The sequence below is a fragment of the Pleurodeles waltl genome, chromosome 10 (assembly GCF_031143425.1).
Source record: "Pleurodeles waltl isolate 20211129_DDA chromosome 10, aPleWal1.hap1.20221129, whole genome shotgun sequence".
NCBI lineage: Eukaryota > Metazoa > Chordata > Amphibia > Caudata > Salamandridae > Pleurodeles > Pleurodeles waltl.
The window spans coordinates 759,747,903-759,771,307 of NC_090449.1; the positions used below are offsets into that span (position 1 = coordinate 759,747,903).

Consider the following 23,405-nt stretch of genomic DNA (forward strand, 5'->3'; position numbering starts at 1 on the left):
AGGTAGATCGACAAATATAAATAATACACATCATAAATGGCCAAATTAACAACCTTCGAGAAAAAAAAAAAAGAAGAGGTATGTAAATACTGGGAAGAGATCAACAAAAGGCTGCACAACATATTCCAACCAAGTATATATTTAAAAAGGTAAAGCGAAGCTAGAATACAATGTTGCTGAAAACATTAAACAGGGGTGTGGAATTCCTATAGCCAAAACGCCCAGGACATATTGTTTGGGAACAAGGACAACAAGTTATGTTTATTTTGTCCTTTGGACAAATAGGTCAAACCCCCTGCAACACAAACCCTTTGCCTGCCAGTTTACGGGGAAGGAAACTGTCTGCAATTTAGGAAATATTTGTGGCCATATGTTAATGCTGTTCGAACTTGTATTTATGGTTCATTAATGCAAAGCCTTTATTATTAGGGTGGGTGCTCTAAATGAACATTGTAAGGTCACACTGCACTAATGACAGTGGTTCCAGCAAAAAAAGTTTAACAATATGAGGCTAGGAATAACGCTCCTAGAATGCTCTCTGATTAGATGCAAATGTTTGCAGAAGCTTGGAAGCAATTTTGATGATAAAGTGTTCAGAAAAAAAAGGTGGTCAGAAAACAATGGTTTGTTAACTTCCTGTGAAATTTGTGTTACTATTTCTTTGAACAATAATTTGCTAAAATTTGTTAATACATGCTAGTATTTTCAAACAATATTCATAATGTTAAACCAGCGTAACCATTTAAAACGCAATTATGAGAAACATGAAAACAAACAAGCACTGGCAAAGCCAACCGATCCAACAGTGGTGGTCAGTCTTTTTGTTTTGTCAATGCGTTTTTTGTTTTGACATGACTTTTGTAACACTGTATTGTTTTGGGAACTGCCAGGCCCTCTGCATTGCAACTAACATAGGAAACAAATGTCTTGGCTAATGGTTGACCAAATTAGGGGCCCAAATCTTACAGAAAGTCACAAACGTGCACCCATGATGCATGTCTTTGTGGCTTTTATGAATTCACAAGAATTTACAGAGGTAGACCAGGAATTCGTACTGCTCGAAAATATCTGGGAACTGTATTTTCGCACAAGCACATATGCCTGTGTAGAATTGCTCATGTGAAAATCTATTAAGCGTTTACAAGTTCACTTTCCCTCCAAGCACTTTTATCCCAACCCAGAAAGATCTTCTACTTCTGCCCTTGTCAGGAGTAAATTTCCAACCTTTCTCAGTATGGGAAAAGATTAGAGAAGAGCTGGTGAAAATCCTTAAAACATGCAAGTTAGTAGGTTTGCACAGACTCAAAGGTATGCCAGCCCTGGAACTATTGCTTACCGCTTCCTCCAGCCCCAGTAAGTAGATCTGCAGGAAAGTGGCATAATAAGGGAATTGTTATAATAGGGCTTGAAATTGCTAGTATTCAAGCCCTACCATAGTATTAAGCATGGCATAATCAGAGAGACTTATCATAGCTCTTACACAATAGGATTGCTGCCATATTGCTGCACTACATGGCACCAAAGGGACAAGCAGAGTTTTGTTTACAGGACATGTAGATTTATGATGCAACCTGTCCCATAGACAACTAGATATTTTGTTAAATGCCACGCCCCCGATTAAAAAAAACCCACAGTAAATGCTTGCCAGGTTGTGCTTTCTTTTTTAAATACAGTTATGGTACACACACAGACAATGGAAAGATTTCAAAAAAAGAAAAAAAAAGTGATGCATTCATTTCGGGACTGTAGGGTGAATAGCCCCCAATTATTACCTTAAATGTAGCATTCTTTTTGCCAGTCTAATTCCAACAGCTTCAGTGTGCAGTGCATAGAGTGGAAAACGTTGGTCAGGTTGTGAGTAAAGTGTGATGTGAGGCAATATGGAGCCAGTGTGTGCACTCCTATGTAACACACGTCTTTATTGTACTTTTTTCCGGTTCGTCCAAGGCATGCATAGCATGTTCCAGAATATAAAATAAGGCTTGGCTGGCCACTTACCTGAAAAATATTGCAAGACTGCCCCTTTTGTGCAGGAGTAACTGCCATGCGGTATGAGCCACTACATGCAGGGGAGAAATCCATTCTTTCCACAGAACCAATGCTTAGTTTGGATGGTTCAGATACATTGGATCCTACAATTGCACTGTTAAAACTTCTAAACATGACAACGTTTTTCTTTTTCAAGCCAGAAAATGGTTTAATTTTCCCCAAAGCAGGAGAAGCCCACACCTCATTAAGAGTGTGTGGAATAGGTTTAAGTAATTCTCCTTCTTCCTGGCACAAGTGCTTGCCCTGAGAAGCATGGTCATTCATTTGTTTCAGAGCAATATTGTGGGTCTCCGAGCATGGTGACACAGTAGACAATACATTTTCCACTCTGGTTTCCTCAAAGGAAAGCTCTTTGACACCCTTATTCAATTCAGAAAGGCTTTTGTCCATCTGGCATTCTGAAATTGACATGTTATTCGAAGATGTATCAGAGTCCACGCTTGAGGTTCTGCCTAACGTTTTGATGTCCTCACTTGAGAGAATGCTGGAGCCCACAGGAGTCTTATTGCCATCTTTATCACACAATTCATCCAGCTCACAGAGGAGGTTTTTAGCAACTGATGGCGTAGCTGTGACCTCTGATGCTTGCTGTTCACAAATAACATCTGTTTTTTCAATTTTCCTGTAGTTCTCAGTATGACCTTCATTGCCAGAAATCACGAGAAACCTTATTTCCTCTGTTAAACCAGTGTTCTGTTTTGACTTCAAATCAGTAATTTCACAGCCACGGTTATAGTCTGCATTACTCTTTTTGGTTGCTATGACTTCTTGGCTGGGGCTCTTGTCGACTAGTTCAAATATTCTCTTGCCTCCTGCTTTTTCAAAGTTTTCCTCTTCTGGCCTGCATTTACTAGCACCCAATAAGGAATCATCTAAACATGAAGAAAACCTGAAAGTGTCTTTGTCGATCCGTGTTTCATCAGAAATTAGTTCCTCATCTGCCTGCCTATAAAGACATTTCCTGACAAAACCTTTTGCAGAAGAGGAAACTAAAGGTGTGTCTTTCAGGTCCAACTGATCCAGTTGTAGTTCCTTTTTAGTCATAATGTCATCACTTTCATTGGGAGTGCTGGTAAACGCCTTGCCCCTAGATTCGTTGTTAATTGGTGGTATCATGTTAGTTAGCTTTTCTGACATGCAGTTTAGTTTTAACTTTTCAGTCAGAAAAATATTTATTTCACTTTCCTGGAAAAAAATTAAAGTTCAGAAATATTAGAATATTGTACAATTCTTCACTTATGAGTTATCCACACTAAAAATGCTAACAAGACAATAAATACACTGATGCAACTGCCTTGTTTGATAACTTGAACAATATTCACAGAAGAAAAAATTACACTAATTTATTAATCATTGCCTATATTGAAGCATAGCCGGCCTTTTTACTCAATCAACAAGAAAAGCTGTTTTCTTGAAAAGAGTTCAGTGACATTTATCCAGCAATGAATATTTGAATACATGCAAAACACAACAAACCGTCTGGTTTGCGTTAACAAAAATGGCCACCTCACCCTCTTGAAACCAGGAAGTGCAATAATTTAAAACAAGGCTTTGTGCAAGGCTTTATCCAAACTGTGACTCATCATGTGCATGTGATTTCTCTTTCCCAACACTCTGTAAATATTAGCCTGTAAATAAGACGGATACTGGTGCAAATTCAGAGTCGATAATGCAACATTCCTTTGTTTATTATGTTAACTACCTAACTTGATATTTCTGGACTTTATATGTGTGGCGTCGTACTACGTTGATATATTGATTCATTTTCGTCTGGGTTTAATTTATCCTGCAACATAATTACTACACTGAAGGGGTTTGGTGGCTATGGATAAAGAAATAGTAGACAATGGTTTATTTTAATGTTTCACTTCAAACAGACTGTTCAGAGCTCCACTAAAAGATACTGAAGTATCTCAGGGACAATAATGGCTCATATAGGCTTTCTGCTTCAACATTACAGAGCTTTTTTCAGTCTCTCCCAATTTAATTGAGAACATTTTACCCTCGGTGAGTGGAAGTCTAAAAGACTTCAAGCCTTTTTGCCTTAGACTATACCAGTTGTTTTAGGCTCCCTCCTTCGATTCAGTCCCTCGCCTGCGGCTCCAAGTTATAAATAGGGTTAATGGCATTTAATAACGGGTATAGCACTAAGCAGTGGGCTAGAATATAAAAAGTGCTTAGATTTTTCATAAAACACCATTAGCGGTTCTATAACCTATGACTCTGGTTTGTAGTCGTTCAAATTTTTACTTTGTCTATTGCAGCAATGTTAACTGTATATGCGGTCTGTATTGTATTCATAAAACATGAATGTTCTGTATTACATATGGCGTCTTATTTTATTATTATTATTTTGGTTAATGTGTTCATCACGGTTTCTACATGAAAATGGAGCTGTATTGACCTTAAGCTACTTGTTCACCTTAGTTCTCTATGTTGTAGCTTACCCTTACCGCATCTTTTTTTCTATGATACAAGCTATGTAGCAAAAAATTAGAAGGCGTGTTCCAGAGCAGCAGGGAATTTCGTGAATCTCTAACAATAAAACAACCAGAGATCCCAAGTGAAGCAGTGTAACAAGGAAAGGTAGCTTAAGAAACCTAGCTGACATTAAGCTAATAAGTATGCCAATCCTTCATGTGGTGTTTTGCCACTATAATAAAGAGTAAATTGAACTCAGAATTTTTGACGCACCACAGCCCTGGGTCATATGTGGAATGCCATTGTTAACTGCACAGTCTATTAACTGCTTGAGCATAAGGAGCACATCCTTTATTCGGGCACAGATCATGTTTTATTTTTGCCAAAACAGTCTGCTGTCTGAGCTGATGTCTGGAATAAGGAAAATAGGATTTTACAAATTTCGAACAGATATGTGTCAGCCCTTCAATGTTCTCATGAGACATCCTAACATTATACAAATATCATATTCCTTCTTATGTAAATACCAACATGAATTCGAAAAAGAGCAATGCATACATTTAAAAAAACAAAGTAATTTTTAGAGGTCACTTTTCATCCACCACCAAAGTGCTGTGATGATTATTTTTTGACGTTTTTGTATAACAGGACATTTCTGGTTGTGATAAATTACATAAGAAAGCCAAAAGGTTCAAAATACATCACAATGACATTGAAGGCACCATGAGGGATTGAATTGAGGGATACGCTCTCCTAATTGACACTGTGCAATTAATAAACCACGATTTCATATTCTCCACTACGGCTAATCAGAACTCATTACATTTCAGTATTTCACTTCTTTGCTTTTGCATTATACTGACAAAAACATTGTTGCCGGACTCATCAGTGGGTGGTCTGCATGTTCCATTTCAGCCTTGGGGCAATGTAAACTTTAAACATAGGGCTACAGTTTCAAACATTATTCACATTACTGGTGGGGAATACATTTAGCACATCGGCGTGAGTCACTTTTCTTGGGGGAAATGAGTTCTCTTGCTTGATCTTTAACAAATGAAATGGGAAAATAGTCCAGTTATAAATGCCATTGAGTTTGCTCAAGGCTCATCCTCTGATTGCAAAAAACAGTGCTTACTTTCCAGCTTTAGAAACGACTACCAGAGATTATTTTCCATAGCAGAAATAATAAAGATCAAAACTTTCTATATGCACATTTTTTTCATTCATGAACCTCTGTCACCGCGGGTAAATGTTGATCATATCTTATTTTGTCTTTTGGGGTTTTGTAATTCATAGGAAAACCCTCGTGCTCCCTGTGATTCTTAGGCGGACATTTGTCATTCCGACCGCCTTGAAAAAACATCCTCAATTACAGCTTTGCATTCACTTCTCGTTTGTGGGGGTGTAAGGTTACTTGCCTTGGTAGCATGTTTCTGCATTACAGGTGTGCATACGCTGTTTAGCTTTGGTGTTTTGGACTGATGGTTTACCTTGTAAAGCATCCTTACATCACTATTTACTCTAGCAAGCGTCCTCCAGGCATATATGAGTTACTTCAGTATGCAGCACTGGAACAAGGCATGATTTCCTACCAGATATATCTGAATGATATGGGTTTCGTATTATTAGTCCTAGCTTTCAGAGGCTGTTCTTGCTACCTGAGGGAACCAAATGAGAAACAAAAAATGTCACGGCAACATTGGATTGGCCCACTCCAACTGCGTAACTGATAACGGATACTCTTCTCGCTTCTATTGTTGATTCAGCTAGGACGTTTCTCAAACTATTACCCCTTTTACTAAATAGCTTAAACAAATGCTGAATTGAAAATGTGTTTTCAAATATGCCAGTGCCTGAGACAGTACTATACATGCAATCGTCTCTCAGCTGAATACAAAAAAGTCAACATACTTCCTGCAGCCTATTATTCCATCAAACTGTGCATGACAAATACAGTCTAGCACTGCAGAAAAATTGATCATAACAGATAAAGTCACACTGTAGTGCAGCATATTTCAAAAGAAAACCAAAACAAATAAAAATCCCAACTGGAGTATAAGCAAGGTTTAAATGTTAAGTGATACTACCAGCAATATTAGCAATGAAGAACCACAGTTAGGCACTGCAATCAGCCATATTAAAGGAATTCACTAAGAGACATACACACAGGGTTAGGCGAAAATGTCGACAAAATACAGTTGCTAAATTGTCATTTATTGATCAGTTAATTAAAGCCATTACAAATACAAGTATTAAAACTCATTTGAAAAAATCATTTTAAAGCAATTTAAACTTAAAACGGTAAAAGAAATAAAAGACTAAAAGTTATGTGCTCTGCTGTCTATTCCGCTACCTGGGCTACCGCCCTCCTGAGAGCTGTCACATTTTGCACATCTTGCCAAAGCCCAGGGAGCAGAGTGTGAAAAGCAAAGGTTAGATACCTCCATACAGGACCAATCTCTGAGCCAACGCCAATGGTATTATTAGTTGTCTTCTATCAGCTGCTAGGCCAGGACAGCAGCACAGCAGATGTAGCCAGGTTTCTCAGGGGTAGGAGCAGAGTCTACAGGCGCTTGTTTGCCTGTGTGTGGGCCAAGAAGGATTAAAGTCCTTATTTGGGAAGGTTAATGTTCCCATATAGAGAATTTGATGCTGAATGCCTGCATTTATTGCTGCTAGGAGGTATGGTTGAAGGGGTCCAACCAAATAGGAGTCATTTAGCACAGGCACGGTTGTGGGTGATTTGGTTAACGATAAGTTGGATTCACAAGAGAGTTCCTTTGCTCTTTTGTTAATTAGTGTTTTACAGACAGTGTAAGTCAATGAGTGATCGCTGGATGGAATCATCCATTTTGAAGGTCTTCTGCGCCTTACTTAAGTGCGCGTGCCATGGATTGCCAGGGTTCTCGAATATCGTTCTCAGGTATGGTTTTAATGTAAGCGAGTTGGCCTTCCGAGAATGATGTAGTATTTCAAGATTCCCGCTTGGCAGTCTATTAGATGTGACTTTAGGCCTATTTCCAATCGGAGTCTGGCGCGACGTGTGTACTTTGGTTGTTGTAGAATTTTTAAGTATGTCCTGCAATGGGCCTGTTCTATGGTGGATTCCAAGGACCCCGGAAATGCCAGATGACCATATTGCAGAGCTGGTAATAATGTCACCTTTATTACTCTCAGTATTGGTGCAGCCGAGGCGCTTTTGAGTTGATTATTCAGTTTGGCAAGCTTGTATGCGATGGCAGCGGCTTTTTGTCTGATTATGTTTTTCTGGGCCCTGCCGTATTATTTTCTGTGAACCACACCCCCCAATTAGTTGTATTTCCTGGCTGTGCGAATGATATGACTTCCCAATTGCCACGTTTTGAGTTTTTTATGCTTATACCATCCGAATATTAGGACTGTGGTCTTTTCATAGTTGACCTGCGATCGCTTGTCCTTATTAAAACTATTCAGGACATTTAAAGGTCTCTGTAGCCCATTTTTCGTACAGTCCATTATCACAATGTCGTCCGCATACTGAATGATTTGGAGTCTGGTGGGGCCCAACTTTGGTAGAACCAAACAGCTAGCGTTCAAGTATTTCTCCAATTCTGCAGTGTACAAATTAAACAGTAGTGGGGACAAAACACAACCCTGCTTTAGGCCCCTGTTAGTTTCTATTTTCCGTAATTGTGACACGGGCCCCGTACGGACCAGGACCCAGGTACTGGAATAGAGTGAAATGATGGCATTTAGGAGGTGCGCAGGCTGACTGGAAGATTTCATAATAGCCTGCCAATAGAGAAGGAGCACATTCCCAGGATTCTTGCATGCAAATAATGTAATTGGAGTTTAAATAGGACGTGGCCACCCGGGATCTGCAGATACTCCTGAAGCCTGCCACATTCCATGACAGAATGGACAGAGTTTTCCGTGCTTGTGTAAGGTGGTGCTCTATGGTCCCCATGGTGCTAGGGCCAAGACCTTGGCTCTTCTTGATCCCACTGCTTGCTTTGCGGGCGCGTTTGTGTAATCGTGTGGACTTCTCTTCTGTTTTGTCCGCAGACTATGGTGTGCGGAGCCACAGTTCTATTGTTCGAGTGCTTTTGTCCCCCACCTCAAAATTAATTGCCATTGGTTGAAGTGGCAGAACATAGGGGAGCGGTATATGGACTTATGTTTTTTTTAGACTTTTTTGACATCCTTAAGCGTAATGACCAAAAATGCACAAACACTGGCTGACAGTTCCCTAGCGAAGACCTGCAAACCTTATGAAAATCAACAGAATATGGATGTCGTTATTTTCAACAGTATCCATGGGAGAGGAAAGCAATCTCTTTTCTTTTAGGAAACAAGAATTGAGAAAGTTACTCTATCAGGAACAGAAGGCACCAAAACTGAAGACCACCACAAATAAACATTGGCATAGCAAATAGGCCTTGCCTATGCAAGAGATACTTGCTTTGCAAATATGTTTTAGCCATGGTATACATCAGCATGGCTGCTGTTCATCATGGCTAAAAGTTAATGGCATGGAGAAGAGTGGAATAGAGTGTTGTAGAGTGCAACGGCATAGGGTGTTGTAGAGGGGAGTGGAAAATAGTATAATGTATTGGAATGGCATGATGGGAGGTTCACAGAGTGGCACAGAGCAGAGTGGACTGGTGTAGAGTGCACTGGTGTATTGTTGTAGGGTATTGCAGAGTGCAGTGGCACGGAGTTCAGCAGTGTACAAGGCAGCGTTGTAAAATGCAGTGGTGTATATTTGAGTGATGCATAGTAGAGTGGAGTGACGTAGTGTACAGTGGCACAGGGTAGAGCCTAACAGTGCAGTGTCAGAGTCCAGTGGCATAGAGTGAAGTAGTGCAGAGTAGAGTGGTATGGAGTTCAGTGGCAGAAAGTGCAGTGTTGCAGAGTAGTGTGTCAGAGTGCAGTGGAGAAGAGTGGGAATAGGGTGGCATAGAGTACAGTGATGCACAGTAGACTGCAGGGCAGAGTGCAGATGTGGAGAGTGCATTGGCGTAGAGTGCTGTGGTTAAGAATAGAGTGGCACAGAGTGCAATGGAGTGGTTCAGAGAGGGCAGTGGCGTAGAGTAGGTTGTTTCAGAGTACAGTGAAGGGCGTTGAGTGGTGGGGAGTAGAGTGCAGTTGTGTAGAGTGTAATGGCACAGAGTAAAGTGGTGTGGAGTGCAGTGAGACTGTAGTGGTGCAGAGTAGAGTGTCATACAGTAAACTGGTGTAGAGTGCAGGGGTACAGATTTGAGTATTACAGAGTACCGTGCATTGGCATAGAGTGTATTCGCATAGAGTGAAGTGTTTCTGAGTGGTGTCGAGTACAGTAGCATACAGTGGGGTTGTGCAGAGTAGACTCGTGTGCCCTAGACTGGAGTGGTGTTGAGTGCAGCTGCGAAAAGTGCAGTGGTGAAGAAGAGTGGGGAAGGGTGCACTGGCATAGAGTAGAGTGGTATAGGGTACAGTAGAGAGGTGTAGCGTGAAGTGGTACCAAGTGCAGTTGTGCAGAGTACAGTGGAGTGGTGTAAAGTGGAGTAGTTCCAAGAAGAATGCAGTGGCGTAGAGTATTTATGGTGTGGTAGCACACAGCCATTACAGACAACGAATTTTCAATTGAAGTGACCATTACATTTGCACAGACATGCAATTTTACTAATACAACTATACAGAGCAGATGAAAATCTATGGAAATTACATCACCTAGTTTGATTCATTTTGATCACATCAGAAATAACAAAAAATGTGTTCCATTTGTGCATTCATTACTGTGATACGTTCGGAAATATCTAAAGAGTTTATTTAAATGTTGTGTGTTAGAAAAAAAATATTTTGCACACTGAGAATCCAGCAAGATTGTCACATAAACCCTCTCACTTTGAAGTCAGAGAAAGAAAAGTAAACAAGCACACTCAGAAGACATTGTCTGGCATTCTTCTTCAGTCTTTGAACGTACAGCAAATGAACAAGTTACTTATCTTCGGTAACGTTTTTTTCTGGTGGATACAGTATCTACTAGGGGATTCCTCCCCTTTTGAATCTGCTAGTGCAGCAGCATTCCACAGAAAGTTTTCTTAACAGCTCTCCCACATCAACAAGAACGTCATAATGCCACCACTCCGTGTGTAGGAGGCTGGCCTGGCTTATAGTGGGTACCTGATGGTACTTACACCTTGTGCCAGGTCCAGTTATCCCTTACAAGTAGATTAGTAGTGTTCTAGCAACTTAGGCTGATAAAGGTAGCTATTGCAGAGCAGCTTAGGCTGAACTAGGAGACATGCAAAGCTCCTACTATACCACTTATATCGTATTGGTACTATAACATAAGAAACACAATACTCAGGGTTACTAAAAAATAAAGGTACTTTATTTTAGTGACAATGTGCCAAAAATATCTCAGAGGATATACTCCCTTAGGAGGTAACTAAAATACACAAAATATACACACAAACCAAAATCAGGTAAGTAAACAGTTAGAAAAATAGTGCAAACACTGCAGAATTCAATAGGATGCAATAGGCCTAGGGGCAACAAAAAGCATATACTCTGAAAGAGGAATGTGAACCACGAATGGACCTCTAGGCTAGTGTAGTGTGTATAGGGTCGCTGGGAGTGTAAGAAAACACTAAGGGTGTCCAAGATACCCCACCCCAAGACCCTGGAAAGTATGAGTAAAGTACTTCTATTTCCCCAGAAACACACTAGAGTCGTTATAAAGGATTTTGCAAAGACCACAACAGACTGCAAAGCACTAAAGACGGATTCCTGGACCTGAGGACCTGCAAAGGAAGGGGACTAGTCCAAGAGTTGCAAAAGTGTCAGGTGGGTGTAGGCGAACACTAAACCCGGGATGAAGGTGCAAAATGGCTGCCTCTGGATGGAAGAAGCTGAAGATTCTGCAACAACGAAAGGTGCTTGGAACTTCTCCTTTGTGCAGAAGATGTCCCACAGAGTGCTGGAGGATGCAGAGTTGTTTCCTTGGTAAAAGACCACAAACAAGCCTTGCTAGCTGCAAGAGTCGCGGTTGAAGAAAAAGGGTGCTGCCTGGGCTCAGGAAGGACCAGCATGTTGCCACTTGGGAGAGCAGACAGAGGGGGGCCCTTAGCAATGTAGAGAGCCCATGCACAAGAAGGTAGCACCAGCAGAAGTCCTTGAAAACTGGTTCAAGAAGACTGAACACAGCGGTCGTCTCAACACTACAAAGGAGGGTCCTAGAAGCTGGTGATCAACTCAGTGAGTTGAGCAAAGCAGGACAAAGTGCTGGGGACATGGGCTATGCTGTGCATGAAGTATTCCTTGCAAAAGTGCACAGAAGCCCTAGCAGCTGCAGTACACAGGATTACTGTCTGACGTGGGGAGGCAAGGACTTACCGCCACCAAATTTGGACAGATGGACCGCTGGACTGTCGGGGTCACTTGGATCCAGCTCCTGTGTTCCAGGGACGAGAGGGGACCCAGAGGACGGGTGAAGCAGAAGTTTGGTGCCTGCGTTAGCAGGGGGAAGATTCCGTCGACCCACAGGGATTTCATCTTGGCTTCCAGTGCAGGGTGAAGGCAGACTGCCCTCAGAGCATGCACCACCAGGAAACAGTCGAGAAAGCCGGCAGGATTAGGCGCTACAATGTCACTGGTAGTCTTCTTGCTACTTTGTTGCAGTTTTGCAGGAGTCCTGGAGAAGTCAGCGGTCGATCCTTGGCAGAAGTCGAAGAGGGAGATGCAGAGGAACTCTGGTGAGCTCTTGCATTTGTTATCTGAGGAAAAGCTCACAGGAGAGACCCTAAATAGCCCTCAGAGGATTGGCCACCTAGTCAGCTGGCACTAGCCACTCGGAGGCCTCCATTGTGCCCTCACACTTCTGTATTCAAGATGGCAGAGGTCTGGGACACACTGGAGGAGCTCTGGGCACCACCCCTGTGGTGGTAATGGGCAGGGGAGTGGTCACTTCCCTTTCCTTTGTCCAGTTCCACGCCAGAGCAGGGGCTGGGGGATTCCTGAACCGGTGTGGACTGGCTTATGCAAGGAGGGCACCATCTGTGCCCTTCAAAGCATTTCCAGAGGCTCTGGGAGGCTACTCCTCCCCATCCATTAACACCTATTTCCAAAAGGAGAGGGTGTAACACCCTCTCTCAGAGGAAATCCTTTGTTCTGCCTGCCTGGGACTGGACTGTCCAGACCCCAGCAAGGCAGAACCGTGTCTGTGAGGTGGCAGCAGCTGTAGCTGCAGTGCAAGCCTCTGAGATATGGTTTGGCAGTAGTGGGGGTCCATGCTGGAGCCCCGGGGATGCATGGGATTGGCACCCCAATACCAGATTTGGCATGGGGGGACAATTCCATGATCCTAGACACCTTACATGGCCATATTCAGAGTTACCATAGTGAAGCTACATATAGGTATTGACCTATATGTAGTGCACACATGTAATGGCGTCCCCGCACTCACGAAGTCTGGGGATTTGGCCCTGGAGAGAGTGTGGGCACCTTTGCTAGTGCAAGGGTGCCCTCACACTCAGTAACTTTGCACCTAACCTTCAGCAAGTGAAGGTTAGACATATAGGTGACTTATAAGTTACGTAAGTGCAGTGAAAATGGCAGTGAAATAGTGTGTGCACTATTTCACGCAGGCTGCAGTGGCAGTCCTGTGAAAGGGTTTGTCTGAGCTCCCTATGGGTGGCAAAGGAAATGCTTCAGCCCATAAGGATCTCCTAGAATCCCAATGCCCTGGGTACCTAGGTACCATATACTAGGGACTTATAAGGGGGAGGGCGGGGGGGGGGGGTCCAGTGTGCCAACTGGTATTGGTAAATGAAGTCACTAGCCAATAGTGACACATTTAAAAGCAGAGAGAGCATAAGCACTAAGGTTCTGATTAGCAGAGCCTCAGTGACAGTTAAGCACCACTGGCAGCACACACATTAGACCACAAACTATGAGCACTGGGGTCCTGACCAGTAGGATCCCAGTGAGATAGGCAAAAACATACAGGTAAAAATGGGGTAACATGCCAAGAAAGATGGTACTTTCCTACAGGAAGGCCTTGAGAGCCAGACATATTGCTCACAATTCCAGCAGCTTGATGTGCGACAACTGTTCCTCTGGAGACCAAAGTTCTTTGATCTCCAGAACTCCCAGGTGTGCTCCCCACCCTAGAGTGGAGGGAACCACGATTACTGTGTCCACTGGAGGTGGAGGATAAAATGGCCTCCATTGAGACAGACTGCCGTCCACACTCCACCATCGAAGATCTACTGCAGTGTCTGGAGATTTTCACAGACTCTCTGAAATCTCTGTTGTGTTGAAACCATTGCCTGCAGAGGCAACACTGGAGGGCCCTCATGTGCCAGCGTGCATAAGTGACCAACAGAGTGCAGGAGGCTATCAGACCGAGCAGGTGCAAGACCTTCAGGACTGGAACGATTGCTCCGCTCTGAGACATGGGAATTATAGCCTCAAGTGTCCAGTACTCCCCCTATGTACAGTGTGCGCAGAGAGGGCTCTAGACAGAATATGAGCACATTAATGGAAAAGCCCAAGTTGTACAACAACTGAGTAGTCAACTGCAAATAATGCAACACCAACTCTGGAGACTTTGTTTTGAGCAGCCAATCATCCAGTAAAGTGAATACTGGTATTCCCCAACTCCTGAGATATTCTGCAACCTCCGCCATCACCTTTATGAAGGCTTGAGGTGCGGAAGTAACAACAAACAGAAGGACCGCAAACTTGTAATGATGAGACCCCACTGTGAAGCAGAGGTATTTCCTGTGCGACTGCAGAATGGGGATATGAAAATATTCACCCTGTGAATCGACTGAAACCATTCAGTCTTCCTGGTCCGGCGCAAGAAACACCTGTGCCAGGGTCAGCATTTTGTATTTTTGCTGCTTGAGAAACCAATTCAAAACCCTGAGGTCTAGGGTCGGACGCGAACAACCATCCTTTTTGGGAATCAGAAAATACGGAGAATAGCATACCTGTCCCTGGTTCCTGCTCTGAAACCAATTCCACTGCGTTCTTTAGAAGTAGGGTTTGGACCTCCTGCTGAAGGAGCAGAAATGTTCTTTCTAACAAAAACTTTATTGGGGGGGGTGGGTAAATCCTGGAAGGGTAAGGTCTATCCATTTTCTACAATACTCAACATCCACAGGTCAGATGTTATGACCTTCCACTTGTTGTGTAGCCAATTTAGTTATAGCTTCATACATGTTATTTTAGCAAACTAGGCCAGCCGTTGCGCACTTTAACCTAGACCTATTTTACTCACCTTTGTTTTATTATTTTAACAATAGTGACATTTGCAGTCTTGTTTTATTTTCTCTATCTAGCTGTTCTTTGCCTAGGCCAGCACTGTGTTCTTAAACAAAACATTTCTTTCTCTCTGTGCTTTTCTCAAGGCTGCAGTAAGATAGGTTGCCGGCGAAAGTGGTACGCTTTGTCTCTAATGTTCACAGAAACATACACACTCTTACATGGGGATCCTTTCTTGGAACATCAGCTGTTTTATTATAAAAACACTACTTTGACCCATGTACGTTAGAGGGAGATTCCAAGCCAGATGACCATGACTGTATGCTATTTGCTTTGCTGCAGCTGCTTATGTAGACTACAGGCCTCTTGCTCAGGTAGGAGGGATGATATTTTCCCAGGGGAACCTGAAGGGCAAAGTTAGCGCTTAATATGCTGTGCTGTAACATAGCCTATCTAGGAGCTATTTTTAACGATCGTTGTGACAATATGGTAGCGTTATTTTTATGCTTTACTCTCCTTGTCACAATTTTAATCCTGTCACGCTTCATCGTCCTGGTTATTGCAATCCATACTTTATTATCTAAGAAGCAGTTACTTCAATAAGAGCTTATTGAACTATATTCTGCCTCCGATTGTCCTTACATATGTGAGACTAATGTAACTGATGGAAACGGATGAGATCTGAGTGACCATGATTTCCCTGAGGAGTCAATTGTGTCATTCAATCGGTTGCCCAATCATCCCTGCTCTTGGGTGGAGATGAGGCACTGCTAGTTAGCCGGAACAAAACCCGTATTAGGTTGACAGGCGTCACCTGGAGTGGGTTCAGACTCAGTCTTCCACAGTGCAAGTGACTGCCACCCAAATCCAGTAGTCTCATTAGGCTAATGAGAGCCTCAGCGACATGGCGCCGCCAACGTTTGGTCAGGCACTAATTTTCGGGTCCTCCTGAGTTTCTCTGTCTCACTACATGCAAAGGCACCTCAGTACTATGTATGGAGATGTCCGTGATATTGAGGATTTTCCTCCTCAGCTAAGTAGGGAGTAACTAACTAAACGCTGTAGGTTGCCAAGCTTGAACCCTAAAAAGATAATCCCTGTATGGTGTGCTTATCTCTGAACAATAATTTAACATTCATCATGGCAAACCCGCAACAGGTAGCAATTACAGTCAATATGCGACCACCCCTTACTAAACAATTATTGGCACATGGCCTAACGGCCCAGGGGGGTCAAATTACATCTGTTGTTGAGGCTCATCAAGCCTATAGAACAGACATTTTCTATTCTTGGGTCACATTTCCAGCAGCTGATGGGGATACATTTCATCACTATACACCTGCAAACACACCTGCACAATACAGAGCATATGCATGTCTAGAAATACCTCTATCTTATCAAGAACATAATAATTGCTTGGTGGTCCTTCCTGGCCTTTATTGGCCACATATACACCTCACCCTGCTGCAGAGAACTTGACGGTAGCTGAAGACAGCCGCTTATGTACTGAGCTTACGGCAATATACAGATGATTAGTACAGTTTGTAATGCAAACATTAAACCCAAACCCAGCACGTGCTGTCCCAGTGCAACCACATGCAGTTACGCCAGGTATTAATCCTCCGACTGTACATACGATCATGGGTAAAGTACCCGCCAAACGAGAAGAGATTCAGTTTTGGTTAGCTCGAAAAATAAATGCACTGAAAGCAGTATTTCCCCAGATAGGACCTGAGGATAAGCATAGAATATAAACAATGTGCTTGCTATTTGGGATGGTTCCCAAAGTAGATAACTGCAATACTTGGGGCAGGGTATTTGCCACGCTCTATACTACCACACATTGTACACCAACACTTGCCAATCTACCGGAAGTGTTAAAACAAATTCAAAATGAACACGGGGCTGCCCCAGCCCTGGATTTGGGATGCAACTTATGGGCAATTGTGCCACTTTATCTTCAATTACACTAAGTAACCTTAAAAGGGAAGCAGTTGTACTAGCAGTGTGCATACGGCTCCAGGACGTTCCTCCATAGGATCAAGAACGTGAGCTGCCAAAGATTATCGTGGAGACCTACTCTAGTATTGGTCGAGATAGTCAGAGGGCCAGACCTACAAAACCACAATTTCAGGGTAAATCGAATAAAGATTCTACCAAGCAAGCTCCTGAGGGTTCTAACAAACACTGGGATAAAAAAACAAACACCTAAAAAAAGAAAGGGGAGAATCTCCGCATACGGAGACCTCACAGAATAGATATAATCTCAGAAATCGAGATAATAGTATAGAGATTTAAAAAAACGCCTGACAGATATCAATAGACTGATACAATCTCATTCCTTTCAGGACTCACCGAAAAAACGCAGTGGGAGAGATGTGGGTGGTCAGAGCGAAGAACTGAGTACGTGAAACAGAACAGGAACCACAACGCTCTACAGAAGTTTCTGTTAAAAAAAAAAAAGAAGATAAACTTCTCCAGCAAAAACCCCAATTTAAAAAGAAAAAAGTGACAGCAGTTGCGATTCATCATACCACTCAAGAAGAGAGCTCTATTGAAGAACAAGAAGTGGGCATTAGCACTGCCCGACAGTACGGCAGCGGTGACAATAGTTCGCCGGAATCTTCAAGAGCATCTGAAGGTGAAAGCAACTGACGACTTCTTACAAGTTGAAACTGCAGACATGCGTGTCTCCATGCCTGATAAGGTGTACAAAGTAACTTTACAGTTAGGAGATATTGAACGCACAATAGATGCAATCTTTTGGGACCGCGTCATAAACATATGATATGTACTTGCCCATATGGGGAAGATGTTATTAAAACTTATTTCTTGCCTCTTGTTCCCGTAGAGCTTGCAGAATCCTACGCCATTGATTGGGCATTGGCACCGAGTTATAACGCAACCACATAGGGTCGGATAAAGATTCCCCTGATCATGTAATCCCAATAAAAAAATAAAAAAATAAAATAAAAAAAAATCAATCTCAACCCCAATATCCAATAAATCATGATGCTAAAGCAACCGTGAGGGAAATCGTCACACACATCGAACCCTGTGTCTCACCAATGAATAATCCTTTATTCCCAGGAGCTAAACCAGACCATTTGTACCGAATAGTCTTAGACTACAGACATTTAAACAGTCATACACGCACACATGCTATACAATACTCACAGCACTTGAACAACATAGTGCGCAAAAAATACAAAACATTGGATATTTCCAATGGTTTCTTCTGCAAAAACAGCACAGAGACTTAACAAGTTTCAGCACACCAGGCTCCCAGAAAAATTCTGTTGTTTACCCCAGGGGTACAGGAACAGTCCAGGACTGTTTGCGGCTCGTGTGACTTCAATATTTCACGACATTGACCCTGAAGCATTGTTGTAGGAAGTTGGCTCTGTATATACTATCTCAAAAGGAGAGAGAGTGTGCACAGAGTCCAAGGGTTCCCCTTAGAGGTTGATAGTGGCAAAATTAGATCATTCTAATGCTCTATTTTGTGGTAGTGTGGTCGAGCAGTAGGCTTATCAGAGGATAGTGTTAAGCATTTGTTGTACACACACAAGCAATAAATGAGGAACACACTCAAAGACTTAACTCCAGGCCCATGGGTTTTTATATAGAAAAATATTATTTTCTTAATTTATTTTAGAACCACAAGATTCAGAATTTAGGTAAGTACATAAATTGTAAGGTACTTTACACAGGTAAGTATGGAACTTTGATTTAAAACATTAGGATACATAGTTTTGGCAGAAATGGCAATAAGCAAAGTGGACACAGTGCAAAAATCAACAGGTCCTGGGGGAGGTAAGTAATAGTTTATCAGGTAAGTAAAGCACTTACAAGTTCAGTCTCCTGGGCAAAGGCAGCACACAGTTGGGGGTTCAAGGCAACCCCAAACCCACAGCACCAGCAACACAGGACTGGACAGGTGCAGAGGTCAAAGGAGAGCCCAAATAACATAGGTACCTATGGAGAACAGGGGTGCTCCGGTTCCAGTCTGCTAGCAGGTAAGTACCTGCGTCCTCGGGGAGCAGACCAGGGTGGTGGAGGGAGGGGGGGGACATAGGCACACAAAATACACCATCAGCGGCACAGGGGCGGCTGGGTGCAGTGTGCAAAGTAGGTGTTGAGTTTTGCGTTGAAAGCAGTGTAGGGACCCGGGGGTCATTCTGGCGTTGCAGGCAGGGCACAGGAGGGCTTCTCGGGCAGCCACCGACTGGGCTAGGATGAGGGCTGCCTGCTGGTCACTCCTGCACTGGTAGGTGGTTCCTCTTGGTACTGAGGGCTGAGGGTGCAGTGCTTGGTCCAGGCGTTGGTTCCTTTGTTACCAGCAGTCGCGGTCAGGGGAAGACTCTGGATCCCCTCTGCAGGTGTCACCGTGGGGGTGCAGGGAGGTCGACACAGGGTGTCCATGTCATTGGAGTTGCCTGGGGGTCCTCTCCACGGTGTTGTTTCTCCTAAACTCGAGCCAGGGGCGTCCGGTGCAGAGTGTGAAGACTCACGCTTCCAGAGTGAGGCGAGAGTCTCTTAAAAGTTGGGTTCTTGTTGCTGATTTCAAACAGAGCCTCTGTTCTCGGGAGGTTCTTGGTCCTTTAGGTGCAAGGCAGTCCTCGGAGTCCTCAGAGGTCGCTGGTCCCGCTGGATGCGTCGCTGTGCAGGTTCTTTTAGACTGGAGACAGGCCAGTAGTGCTGGGACCAAGTCAGTTGTGTTCTCCGTTGTCTCTGCGGGGCTTTCAGGTCAGCAGCCTTTCTTCAGGTTGCAGGAATCTGATTTCCTGGGTTCAGGGTCACCCCTAAATACTCAATTTAGGGGTGTGTTTAGGTTTGGGGGCAGTAGCCAATGGCTACTGTCCTGGAGAGTGGTTACTGCCCTCTTTGTGCCTCCTCCCTGTAGGAAGGGGGGGGGGGGGGGGGGGGCACATCCCTAACCCTATTGGGGGAATCCTCCCAAAACAAGATGGAGGATTCCTTAAGGCAGGGGTCACCTCAGCTCAGGACACCTTAGGACAGTGGTCTCCAAACATTTTAATGCCACGCCCCCCCACTTGAAAAATAAAAAAATCATTAGGCCCCCCCCTCAGAATTTTTAACAATTATTTTATAAAGATGGCAATGTTTAAATATGTCTACACCAATTTAAACATTGCAGTTAAGTACTGTTACCTTTTTAAAGATGCAATAACATGCTTCTGCTTAAAACAAAGCCCTGATTTCCATATAATGCTTCTTTTGGCTAGAGCCTGGTGCCCCGCCTGGGATCACTTGAGGCCCCCCAGCTTGAAGACCTTGGCTTAGGGGCTGTCCTGACTGGTGGGTGACTCCTCCTTGTTTTTCTCATTATCTCTTCTGGACTTGCCGCCAAAAGTGGCCACGTCTTTGACCGCCACTGACGTGGACTACATCTTCAACCCAGAGAATTGGCACAAAGCATCAATACTCCACTATCTGAGCAGCTATATGGAAGGTAATAAATTCTATTTGCAGCATACTTTCAGGTAAACCCTAGGGGATTGCACTGCACAATTAGCAGAGCTAAAGGCTCTGGTGACAGTACTGGAACATCTGGATCCTGCACAGCTAACACCGATTGTTTGTGATTTGTGCTATTGTGTCCAGTCCTTCAATGAATATCTACATTATTGGCACCAGAATGGGTTCAGAGATTCTAAAGGTAACACCATCAAACACAGACTTCTGTGGAGGAAAGTAGTGGATCTAAAGGAAATGCTACCAAACGTCCATGTTGTACATACACTTAGACACCAGTACGCTGAAATACATGTTGCTGGAAATACACTGGCTGATGAAGCAGCCAAATCAGCAGTAGTCACGGCTGCTGTTGCTGCAGTAACTCATTCTAGAACGAAACTGGATTATCACATATGGGCTGCAGTGAAAGACACGGTTGAAGGCACGCCCTATCCAAAAGCATTTCCTGCTAAATATTCCTACGGCATGGGAGGCTTTCTTCATGCAGAAGTAAAACATACCAGGTGTGGAGGTTCGAGTAATTCCCAATAAAGACCTAAGACAAGAGTTGATTAAAGCTGTGCATGAGGGGGTTGCACCTACCCATGTTGGTGTGGCAGCTACAATATCATTATTGCAAGCATGTTATTGGTGGCCAGGTCTATACAACTAGACCAAGCAGTATGTCCTTTGTAGTGACATCTGCCAAACAATTAAGGGCTCCACCGTCAAATGCCCACCGCAGACACCCCCTCCTAATTTCCAACAAACCATTACAATGTGTGTACTTGGACCATTGTGGTCCCCTAACACCGGACGGTGAATACAAGTACATCTTAGTCGCTGTTGACTCTTGCTCCAGATTTCTATGGGTGTGGCCACAATGCTTGGCTGATGCTCGGACTGTTATTAAAGATTTGCAAGTCTTTATCAGCGCATATGCAGTTGCGACTTTCCACTCGGACCAGGACCCTGCTTGTGCCTCAAGGGCATTCAGGGACGCCATGGCTTTGTTAGAGGTCCAACTCCATTACCAGTCTACATTTCATCCAGAGGGAAATAGTGTTGTGGAGCGCCAAAACCATGATTTAAAGCATTCCTTAGCAGCCAGAGTATTAGGTAGTATTAGGTACGGGTCGTAGTTGGCTTAATCACCTGGATGGAGTCCAGAGAACACTTAATCTGCCTAGAAGGTCCCTGGGTGGGTGGGGGGAAATCGTACTTCATACGAGTGCCTGTTTGGAACACAAATGTATGTTTCAGATCTTGATGGGCCTGGCGTGGAGGTTGCAGAAACACCTTTTGACATAAATTAAAGTGTCACTGTCTTGCAGGAATTAACAGTTCACGACAACACTTCTGCCAGTGCTGCCTCCGCAGGAATTAGGTATGCGCCAATAACATCTACTGGCTGGATTCCAAAGGTAGGGGATCTAGTATGTGAAAAGGTTGCTGTGAGAAAGGAGTTTGGTCCTTACCGTGCACCAGTCCCAGTTTTGGGAATACATGGTAACAGAACTGTCATTCTACCACCACTGCCTGGCGCTAAAGAAAACCGCTTTGTCTCAATCGACAATGTGAAGTTTACACCATGTGGCCGATCCTCCACAGCAGACCAAGAGGAGCAGCCAGTAGTTTCCGAATCCCTCTCACTATTGGCCGAGATGTACCTCTAGGAGTTTTGAGCAGCAACGTTGAAACCTCTCCAAGCTTGGGGAGGGTGGAAAATGATCTTACATTAGTTACATTAACATCTGTTACAACAAACAATACAGAAATTACTGATCGATGTGATAACTTCTATACAGACGGATGGCATCATTTACTGTGAACCACCGCAGGAGACCCCTACCAGTTCTCCCCCTTCAAATATGGCTTCAGCTTTTGCACAAACTGCTTCTGGGTACTTTGCCGACATCAACGACACCTTCGCGGGCTCATTTGCCTCTTCTACATCTCAATTGCCAAAAACACCTAAGCTGATAAACTGGCTTAAAACAAATTACTTTATTTTCCCATGGAACTATCTGTGGTTTTCCTGGACTATATTAGCTTTCCTCCTTTGAATTGGCTTTGTCATTACCTTCTTTCTATTAATACATGGTCATTACCTTCCTGAAAGACCAACAGTTGAACTGGTGGATGAGGTCCTAAAATACAATTTTTCTTTTCACAAGGTCCGCAGAGACTTGTCTGTCGTGAGCATTTCCACTATACCAATTCCTGATGGGATTGTTTGGGATAAAGTCACATTTGAGATATACGGCCCCACAGAGGTCATTCAAATGCCATATGTGTTTAAACTTTCTATGAACTATGTAATAATACCCGGAGTTGTTTTTGATGACTGGGATGTAAAAACAGTTGATTTTATGATGATGGAATAGCAGTATTTTACTGTATTTGAAAGTGAGGATTTTTATCAATCTAAAAAGAATTATGGTGACATAATTTGCTATAAATATTGTAGACACCGTTTCATTCATAGAGCAAGTACCCCAAAAAACTTTTTTTAGTTATACACAATGGGAACATAGTCCAACTCCACCACAAGGGAGTTTTGAAACCTATTCTGAAAAATGTGCATATTTTTCTGAGCACAGTGTTAAAAATGCTGAGTCATATTATTTCAAATTGCCATTGATGGAAAATTTACACATATTATTGACAGATATGAAATCCATTTATTCGGATTCCTTTGTTTCCCGGTTAGCTATAGAAGGCTATTGACCTAAAAAGAGTGTGGGGAACAAAAAATTGGCAAATAAGGGGGAAGGAATCTTTATTTAGAGCATGCCCGATACATGCTCAAATTATATTTTTAAATGAAACTGTACAACAGAAAATCTACTTAGGCTTGGCAAAATTTAAGGATTTGAAAGCGCCCAGTATTCCGGCCCCGGCAAAACTTTATAAATGGCAAAAGTATATAAAGGCAACTGAAGATCAGCTCAATGAATGGGTCCAGAATGGCATGTTTAATGCTTCACTTTCACGTCCTGGCGGGTGGTTATTGTGGCCAATAGATACCAATGGGTGTCAAATGTTTTATAAACTCCATGGGGGGTTTTAGAAGAAGTAGGCCAGACCCTCGCTATGTGTCATCTGAACACGCGGGTATAGTAACAACATACAGTGGAGGGAAACTATGCCAGCAATGGCTGAGGAGTTGCTTACTAGATGCTGTTAGAGAACACCTCAGTCTCCTGTCTAATAACACT

The 23,405-nt window shown here is 43.2% G+C and overlaps 1 protein-coding gene across 1 annotated transcript in view; it reads right to left on the minus strand.

Annotated features, from left to right (window-relative positions):
* MASTL (microtubule associated serine/threonine kinase like) overlaps nt 1–23,405 on the minus strand; it is a 208,675-nt gene that overhangs the window by 53,542 nt on the left and 131,728 nt on the right. The window contains exon 8 of the mRNA XM_069211322.1: nt 1,999–3,234. Within this exon, the coding sequence (XP_069067423.1) occupies nt 1,999–3,234 (1,236 nt within the window). The remainder of the gene's footprint in view (nt 1–1,998; nt 3,235–23,405) is intronic.